The sequence below is a fragment of the Crocodylus porosus genome, unplaced genomic scaffold, assembly GCF_001723895.1.
Source record: "Crocodylus porosus isolate Cpor-Errol unplaced genomic scaffold, CroPor_comp1, whole genome shotgun sequence".
NCBI classification, from domain to species: Eukaryota; Metazoa; Chordata; order Crocodylia; family Crocodylidae; genus Crocodylus; species Crocodylus porosus.
In genome coordinates, this window is record NW_017728886.1 from 143,599,135 (window position 1) to 143,609,493 (window position 10,359).

The 10,359-nt window shown below is 41.8% G+C and overlaps 1 protein-coding gene across 2 annotated transcripts in view; it reads left to right on the plus strand.

Annotated features, from left to right (window-relative positions):
• CDH20 (cadherin 20) overlaps positions 1-10,020 on the plus strand; it is a 183,735-nt gene extending 173,715 nt beyond the window's left edge. For both annotated transcript variants that reach the window (XM_019542101.1, XM_019542109.1), the window contains exons 12-13: positions 5,616-5,867; positions 8,434-10,020. In XM_019542101.1, coding sequence (XP_019397646.1) covers positions 5,616-5,867; positions 8,434-8,933 — 752 coding nt within the window. In that variant the 3' untranslated portion in view covers positions 8,934-10,020. The remainder of the gene's footprint in view (positions 1-5,615; positions 5,868-8,433) is intronic.
• Positions 10,021-10,359: the final 339 nt, after the last annotated feature.

Here is a 10,359-nt window from a genome sequence, read left to right on the forward strand (position 1 = left end):
GTAATATCTGCGAAGCGCAATAAAGCAAAGTGCAATAAAACAAGTATGCCTGTACTTGTTACAAATTCATAATGTACATATTAAATACCAAACCACAAAAATTTACTACTACCACAATATGGAGTTCAGCAGCAACTTTAAATGAAAGACCTCATATTTTTGTCTGGGGACCTCAAAGGCATTTACAGATTATGAGAATGAAAAATAGCATATGTCTCTCTAAAGTCACAATGTGGCAAAACTAGGGTCAGAACCCAGAACTCCTGAGTCACATTGATGTGTACTAGCCATTAGACAAATACCACACAATTTGGGGGAAGAGAATAACCTAGTCAAATTAGCTGTGGGTCTGATTACATTGTTAGCCAATGCAAGGATTAAGAGTAATTAGAGCTGCAGAACTCTAGCAACAATTACAACTGGCTTATTACATAGCTCTTCAGACTGCAGACCCCAGGCATCTATACATACACTCTGGGGTGGGGAAAGGGGGGAACTTTCATTAGAGAGGCTCTAAGAGCTGCTCTAATTAAAGTGCTTGCAGCATGACACATATTCAGCATCTTGCACTTCAAAATGGTGGTTGGGGGCACTTTAACTAAAGCTCGTCAAATGGGCTTTAGTTAAAGCACCCCCACCATCATTTTGAAACATGGGAACACTGAATACATGAGGCGGAGGCTGCTGGAGTGCGTTAATTAGCACACTCCAGCAGACTCGCAGCAGACTCAATTAATCGAATCTGCTCCAGGATGTGCTGATTAGCACATGTTGGAACACAGCTCCGTCACATGTATAGTATCCCTCCCCTTTCTATCGAGCATGCTGAAATGGACCCATCACTACTTCTACAGGAGACAAAAGACTTTTTTTTTTATTTTTTTGCCATCAGGACAGAAAGTACTGCAGCCTAATAGATAGTTTTCTGAATTCACAAGGCAGCTTTGAATATGGTCTTCTCCTGACCCTATGCTCTTTGAATTCCAGCTTTTAGTTATTAAAACTAAGAAACAAAAGTAAATAGGTACAAGTACCAGTTTCATACCAGTATGTGGGTTTTCATCACCAGTTATAAAAAAAGGCCCCTCTATATTTTAAGGTGCCTCTGTGATTGGCAGGTTGTTAAAGATCCCTTTTCTTAAATCAGAGCGTATCTCTGTTTGATGACAGAGATAAAAGCTGAAAAAAATGTCTTCCCCAAAACTGACTGCCTCTTTCTTTGTCAACTTTGGCCACCTCCTTGTGCTTTCTCTCCCCATTTCTGGTAAGTTTAGTTTTTGTATTACCTATAATAACTGTAGTTGTAAAAAAGCCAAGACAAATTCTGGGATAAAGTATCCCTTGTCATGAGTAAGAAGCACAGTGGGGCAGAGGTAGCTTTTGCCATTCTAGGAGCTACTGGTGCTTCTGTTCTGTGACTTCGGGAGTACAGCATGACTGTTCTGTCCCACACAATGTAGCAGAAAGAAACCAACAAATGCAGTTCTGTCTCTCACATGCACTTGCACAAAGACACAAACACATGCACTTTGATCCTTTGTGCCACGTTAAGTGAGATACATCTCAAAGGATGGTATATCTTGTGTGCTCCTTCTGATCATTCAGGGGCTGGCAATGAATGTAGAGTCTCATACCCTGCATTGCAACACACTTGTTTCCACTTGGTGCTGTATATAAATACTGCAGGCTAGACCTCTGTGACGTGAAGAAACTGCATTTGATTCTCACAAGGTTGTGATGTAAATCCTAGTTGTGTGTTCTTACCATCCATTTTTATGGGACCTTGGTAGACTCAACAGCTCAGTTCTCTTAGGGGCGAGGGTTCGGCAGATGTCAACTCAGGAAAAATGAGGTATTCAAATTTCTGACAAACCCTGTTGCAAGCTACCATGTGCTTGTGACAGGGCATAGCATCAAAATCTCATTGGCATTTGGTAAGGCATATCACAACAGGATTTGGCACAAACACACTGGACTTACGATGCAACTAGTCCAGCAGCTTTTAAGGAAGAACTGGATTCCTGCCCAATGTAAAACAAAACCAAACCAAAGGGGCAGCTGAAGCATGATGCCAAGAAGAACCCAATAGAACTACATCTCCATGGATGGTTAAGAGACGTCTAAGTGAAAAAGCTCCAGTCAACAAAAAAAATCTCCTTTAATGTATCATTATAGAAATCTTGATTTTCAGACTGGAAAGGAACTCAGGTTACCTATGCTTACAGTTGGTCACTTACTAATATTACCAAATTTTGTACAAAAACACTCGTTTTATTCTTCTTTTACAAATACGGTGCGATTCCCGCCCCCTTCAACTAACTGAGTTTTATTCTCTGTACAGAACAACTTTGCATGAGGTTAAGGTCCAGCTGAATTGCAGTTGGGATTCCTACTCCCTTTCATTTAGACAGAATTGTCTCGGGAACAGCTCGTAGCACTTGTATGCAGTCAAACCATGGCACAATTTACCCTTTTAAGCCAAGATGCATCAGAAATATCTGTTGGTATAGCATAAATCCAGACAGATGGCTGGTCCTTGCCATTCCTCCAGTTTCTCCACCTGCTATCATAGAACCATGGCACAAAGGCATTGTGTCAGTAGCTGGGGAAGAGATAAGACAGGACCAGTAGGCGGCCTGAGTGCGTGCAACGGAAGAGACTTGGAGCAGAAACACCCTGCAGCTTCTAACCTTCTTTCAAGATCCAGCACTCCTAAGAAATACAGGGCTGGAATTCTACAATAGGTGTGCATATGGGCCCTAGCTGACAGCCACCTACTTCTGCTGACTGCATCTGCCTGTCATGATAAAAGCTGTGCTTTATCAAATAGAAGTGTAGTCAGTAAGCAGTGCAGCATCGTAAGTGTTGCCACCTCTCAGAATTTTATGGTGGTACATGGTGTTCTCGCCTCAAAGGCCCAGCTCCTAGACATCCATATGTTTAAACAAGAATCTCAGTTTTCAGGGGGGAAAAGTGAGCTTCTAGCCTTCATACATACAAAGGAAAAGCCTGAAAGTGTGACTGTTTAGGCTCAAAAGCTAGAAAGCTAATTAAAAAAACCAGCAAATTTCCTTTTCTTTATTAACTCATGATTTCTAATGATTAGAAGTTTAATGATTTGTGGGAACCTAATATTAACAGCTCCTCAGTGTTAAAGGGATTAGTTTTGGCCATCCAGAATAATGCTACAAATTTTGCTGCATGAAAGATGGTGCTTATCACATAATTGTAGCTGAATCTCTGGCAAGCTACAGGTAGACTTGACTTTGCTGCTAAACTCTGTTTCTATTGTGTTGAGACACTGAAGAACAGTTCACTCCTATAGTGCAACCAGTAATAGTTCAGATGTTTAGATTAAGGTGAAGTATTTGCATTGAATAAATTAATACCAGTTCCTAATGTAACGGTGCACTTACACGTTTATTTATGCACTCTAGTTACTGTGCATTAAGTTTAGTACTTGCATAACCAAGTACTAAATCAATGTGCACTAACTGTTAATCCTGTACAGTAGTGCCGGCACATGGGTTTTTACAGACACTAAGCACCAGTTACTGCACACTGATTTAGTACTTGGTTATGCCTAATGCTACTGCACAGTAGCATATTAGCACAGGTTTTGCCCAGTATGCTACTGCACAGTATTATTAGGCTGCTGTGCTGTTAGGATCTTGTGCAGACACACCCACTGTTACTGACAGAAAAATGTGAGTAATAGAGCAGTTCCTTCCCCTGCTTCTCTCCCAGCCCCTAAACCACCACCATCTTTGCCAGACTTTTTCTGAGTGAAAGTTGTATTACCAGATCTAACTACCAGTACTCACTGTACTCAGCAAAAATGCACAGCAACCTTTCATTTTAAGGATGTCTGGGCATGTCTACGTGTGCATTAAGGTGCTTTTTCTAAAATGCATTAAATTTAGTACCTCCAATGTGACGTACTTAGGAAATGCACATTATACTTCCTTAATGCACAGTAAAGAATGCACATGGTTTTTAAGTGACACTTAATGCACAGTAGCCTATTTTACTGTGCTTTAGCATAATAGCACAGTTTTTATGTTATGCTTTAATGCGCAGTAAAATAGGCTATTGTGCATTAAAGTGCACGTGTAAATGCACCCTCTGTGACACAGACCAAAAGCATGGATAATCAGTTTATTACTTCCTTTAAGTCAATTATGGATGGCGGGAGCAAAGTTAGGTAGAAAATTGCATGAGCTACAACCCACTGCATCATTCTATCATGAAATTTGGAGGTCCAAAGAGAAAAGGAGCTATGGTTCTGTCCATACATGGGTATCTCAATGTTCGTATAGAGGGCCAAGCCTCCTGTCAGACCATATCACATTATTTCTCGCTTCTAGTAACACAGCCTGTTTAGGAATAATGCTGCCCTGACTTCCTATTCAGTGATAGACCTTCAGAAAAACATACATGCCACAGATTTTGTCTCAATAGAACCTAGCACTGTTTTTCAACAGGAGTTTCCTTTGCCTGAAACTAGAACTAAGAACTGCCACATGCATCTCACTTCTTCTGACCAACTCCTCCTCCTCTCTAAGTGGGAAACCCTGATTGTGAGGAGTTTACAAGGGTTGGTGGGGTGGGACAGAGAGGGCTTCATGTCCTGAGTGGAGCTAGTTAGGGACTAGAATCTCCATTCTACAGGCAAGTCTGATATTTAAAAAAATTGTTACAAATTGTTATAAAATGGAATGAAAAAGCCAAGTAGAAGTTTTCTGTTGGGGAAAAAAAAGTTCTAAAACATTTCCATTTGGCCCTGTCAAAGCATTTGGTTTCACCTTTACTATTTTATTTATTTTGTTACACTTGCATAATGTGTTCAAATACAATATAATAACAAATAAAATAGTCTTACCTAGAGGGATAGAAACAGAAAAAAAAATCAAAACATTGTTTTTTTGAAGTTCTTCGTGTGAAACATGTTGCATTTTTCCTAGCAAAAAATCCATCAGAGTGGATATAGCCTGAACTTCTTGATAGAGAAGTGTTCAGTGATTTTTTTTTGACCAACTGTAGTTTTGAACCATCAAAGCAGGGAATCTTGTTTCTTTCATCTTATGTGAATTCTATGCCTTAGAATGATCTGGCCAGGTTATCTGAGCAGCCTTGAAGAAGAGGAGGAAAAAAAACAAGCTCTACATTAAAAATAAGAGTATGCTGCATGTCTACAAGGGTTACACAGAAGTCTCCACAGCATTTATACTGGAGGCATAAAGCAGTGAAGCCTGCTGAGCAGAAACAAACAGAGACAACAAGTTGCTCTCAATTGTTCATTTCTGTCTTGCTTTCTGAAAGGTATTGTAGCAAGATCTGAAGGCTGAGTATTTGCTCTGGGCTCTTTTTGTCACAAAGGGTGAGAGAGGTCCACGAGGTGTGCCTTGCAGGCCTATATGCTCTCTCATTGAAAAGCTGGTGGAATCAGGATGGGAGGCTGAGACAAAATACTGAGTAGTGACAAACTGGTGAAAGACAAAGGAGAAGAAGAGAGGGCAACAAAGATGCTGCTACTTTTTTTTCTAATCTGCATCTCCAGCTGAAAATGTTTACACCATATGCAAGTACTTAACTATGTTAATTTCTTGCCCTAGACAATACTGCCTGGATTTTAACCAGACGATCTGGCTTCAGACAACATGAGCAGAACACCTTTTACCTCCCTATCCTCATCACCGACAATGGGCGCCCCAGGCTGAGCAGCACCAGCACATTGACTGTTCACGTGTGCAGCTGTGATGATGATGGTGTGGTGATCTCCTGCAATGCAGAGGCCTACATCCTCCCCGTCAGCCTAAGTAGAGGCGCACTTATTGCAATCCTGGCCTGCATCTTTGTCTTGTTAGGTAAAGCCTTCATTCCCCTTCAACACTCACCTTGGCTATTTGAGATACAAGGGCAACACTTAGCCCCATGGGTTGGGAGAGGAATAAAAAAAGAATGCTGGTAAAAATGGCACATAGCAATGTAAAGGAAAAATCTCCTGCCTTCTTTTTATGGAAGCTTCTTCTCTATCAAACTTAGCCTTTCCCCTGACATTATGTCAGGGAAGAGGGATTGTAGGAGCAGAGAGGTCCAGCCATCACACAGTAAAACAGTCAAACTTTGACGCATATCCACAATTAAGTGGGAGGAAATAAAAATGAACTTAGGGAATTATAAAATGTGGTTACTTTGGACCTATATCTGCAGGTTTCCAAGGTTCTTTTGCAAGATGTTGAATACCTGCCTCCTTTAAAAAAAAAAATCTGTGCTATATATTTAGTGGGTACATCTACACGTGTACCCGACTACGCAGTAACTGCTGATACTGCACAGTCCCAGCACCACATGGGTCATTTCTGACCCGACTACGCACTACCAATGAGCTACTACATAGTAGCTCATTGTTACTGCACACTAGTGGTGGCATCATGGTTCATGCCTACCGATGCTACGTCACTGTGGTGATGAGCTACGTCATCATAGCTCATCACTACAGCAATACAGCATCTCATGTAGATGTGCCAACTCACACAGTCCCCTCACTCTTGTTTCTAAGTGGAGCTAATATGCTGAGAATGTCTCAGGGCATGGCTAGTAGGCTACACTACATCAGAAAGCACCATATAGCATTGCCAGCAAAACACACCCTGACAAATCATTCCTGGCACCATGCAAGCTATATACTGGAAAAATGCCATGTAGCCACTTTTCAGTGCATGCTCAGTGCTGCTATTTGTCTTAGGCATGCTCACAGATGTGGTGACTACATGATATTTGTGTGGGGGGGACAAGCAGGAGGGCATGTAAAGCAATGCAAATATACACCAAGCCTTCTCTCCATGTATCCCATCCTTCCCCCTGCCCATTCCTCCTCCATTCTGCACCAGTTAGTGTAACCAACAGGAGTCAAGGTCCAATTGTTCCTCCATTTGCTAAATGTGCTTTTGGATAATAGCCACCTTCTCAGGCATTTCAGAGGCAGAGTTTGAGCAGCTATAGACTAAAGGGTAAAACATTTCAAAAGTATCAAAGAGACACATGTGCAAAGAGGCTGAGGCACATAGGTCCAAATTCTAGACCTTCCAAACCCCCACTCAATTGCCACCAGCACTGTAGGTGCTTAAAGCCTATAGATCCCTAAATTTCCAACAATGAAGTTTCCCACATGTCAAAACTGCATTTGGCCATGCTGTGATGCTCAAAGATACCCACGATAGCTCAGAATGAGCAAGCTCTAATACAGGAAGCAATGTAGCCACATCTGCATGGCTTTCTGTTCAGGTTAATAATACACCATACTTCTCAGTGAGTCTAATTAAATAGTTCCTAATCCTAGTCAGAATATATCAATTATGCCTTTCCCCATTTAATTTCACCTGTAAATGCCAGTCCAGTTAGCATTCTTAGAGCAGGCTGCAAAACCCATCTAAGAAGCAAAGTCAGTTGCCTGCGCTGAGCCATATACTGCCATAGCTAGACTTCTACAAGTATCTGAGTTGATTTAAACTGAACACAGGAATCACTACATTATTCTGCTGTGGGTTCCATATAGATGTACCCATAAGCAGTCGCATAACTGGGGAGGTGTCAGTGGGGCACCAACCCCAGGCGCTGACTTTGAGGGACCACCAGTGTGGTCCTCTTCATTCTAGAAAGCTTTACCATGGCAGGCACAGCCCTGCAAGGGGATGGGGAGTGAATGGGGAACCAGGAACAGCCCCCAGGGGGCCATGCTACTGCCTGTTCTTCAGCTCCAGCAGCTTGAGCCCATGCTGCTACAGCAGCAACCATAGCAGAAGCAACTGCTGCCCAAATGAGGAGAGCCCCAACAGGTAAGACTCCACTCCTACTCCATTCTCCCTCCCCCCTCTATACTCCAATGGCCAGCATAATCCACCCCCGCTCCGCTCCCCCTGCCACCCCTCTGCCACAGGTGCTGAAAGAGCTTACCTCTGCCCAAAGTATCACTGAAAACCAAGGAGACTTAATGTGAGAAAGGAAGTAGATTAGCCAGACCCAAACTACCAGATTTACTTATGGGTCTAGCTGTCAGCATCCCTCCCCTTCAGAAGTCTGCACTTTTTAAATCTAGTGCCTCAATTTCCCATGTTATTCATACTCAGAATCCACATTTCTTTCCTTGGTTCCCATCTATAGCCACTTCCGCAAAGCTCAGAAGTCTCTGACTTCTGGGCACTCGCATCTCTACCATAAATAAGAAGATGAGCGTTTGAGTGACTGTCACTACAAAAGTGACATATTAACCATGTCAGTGTTTTAACCACCCATTTAATTGGCAGGGCAGTATGGCAGGGTCTTTGCACTCTCGCTGCCTTCTTTCTGCATCCCTTTCATCAGAAATGCACATTTGTTTCTTTTCTCAGTGAAACTGCTCTGACATGGGTATGTTTTGGTTGATCCTTGCAGTGCTAGTGCTGCTCATCTTATCTATGAGGCGGCACAGGAAACAGCCGTACATCATCAACGAAGAAGAGAACATCCATGAAAATATTGTCAGGTACGATGACGAAGGAGGCGGTGAGGAAGACACAGAGGCCTTTGATATTGCTGCTATGTGGAACCCTAGGGAGGCCCAGGTGGTGGTGAAAAGCAGGCAGGACATGATGCCTGAAATAGAGAGCCTCTCCAGATATGTGCCTCAGACATGCGTGATGGATAGCAACGTCCACAACTATGTGCTGGCCAAGCTGTATGAAGCTGACATGGACCTTTGGGCTCCTCCCTTTGACTCCCTTCAGACGTACATGTTTGAAGGGAATGGCTCAGTAGCAGAGTCACTCAGCTCATTACAGTCAGTCACAACAGACTCAGACCAGAGCTACGACTACCTGACAGACTGGGGACCTCGCTTTAAAAAGCTGGCCGAGATGTATGGTGTCACAGATGGCAGTGGGGCTCTGTGGTAACAAAAGAGGAGCTCAGAGCATTTTCTACACAACACAAACATCCGAATCTAGGTCCATTCTCATCAGATGCTTCCATGGACATGGGTGAGGCCTCCTAAAATAGCAATACGGTGCTTGAATGAGAATGGGGGAGAGGGCTGTAAACAAATCTCTCTCTGGATCAGCTTTACTCAGTTAAATTAAGTTAAATTTTTACACAATGAAGAGCAAAAGGAAGAAAATGTTTTTCTTGGTTTTAGGGCTATGTTTGAAAGCTTCACTCCTGGACTATAAAGACGCTTTTCTCTCTCCTAATTTTTTACATGGCAGCTTACTGAGTTCTCTGTATCTGGGTACAAAGTTCCTTAGACTCCAATAGTAATCTTCCACTCACAGGGACTTTGCCAGCAAAAAAAAATATATATATATATATATCTCCCAATGGTTAATTTTTTGTCTTTCCTATTTAAAAATAACATTTGCTAATAAAAAAAAGAACACACAAAGCAGAAAATTGAAATTTGAATCCTATCCTGACATGTTCTTCATAATAAATAAGCTTCCTTACTCTGTGGTTGACAGAGTCCTTTTAATCTTTCAGCAACAAGGCTGACTTTTTCTGTTTTCCATCTTGCCCTTGAATTTGGGCTCCCATTTAATGGCTGTTCTGTAAGTCATTGACATTGATACTAATCCATCTCTTATCAAATTAGTGTAAATTTACTTTCCTCCCAGCTGTTTAAAATTGTGGCACTGCTAAACTGCTCAGAATGAAACCAGAAAAATCTGCTTCTTTTGCACTGTAGATGTCTCTTCCACGTGCCAAATGTGAAGATTAGATGCTACCAATGAAAGCCAAATAAAAAAGAAAATATATTTGGTAAATACATGGGTTAGATGGGCTTTCCTAATCTGTGTGAGGTCAATCCAAGGGATGTTTACATACTGTAGATAACCTACTTGAACAAATGCAGTATTATAAACAAATAAATGGATGTAAGAAAATCACATGTATAAGTTTTGTATATTTGTTAATTTTGGTAATAAATATGATGTACTGAATACAGTACAGTACCTTAGCACCTCTTTTAATAAAAGTTAAACAGAAGGGAAAGTCTGATGTCAATTTATTGGTTGCTAAATTTACAGCAGTTTGGTAGTGTTGGAGTGATGTTATAGCTTTAATGATCCAGGAAATCTGCAAGGGGTAAGCGTGTTTGTGAGTGATGTCTTTTCTTGGAGCAGCTGCATGCTTGGGATAGATTTTGACCAGCCTTCAAATGGAATGCATTGCATTCAAAAGCTTGTTTAAGTTTATCTCTATCCTGCAGTTGGTCCAAGAAAAGATGTCACCCACAAAAAGCCTTGTCTCTGTACAACAGATAGTGGTTTATCTTCACTTGCCGTGGGTAGCAGGCAGAAAGTGATTAATCAGAGCTGCATCCTG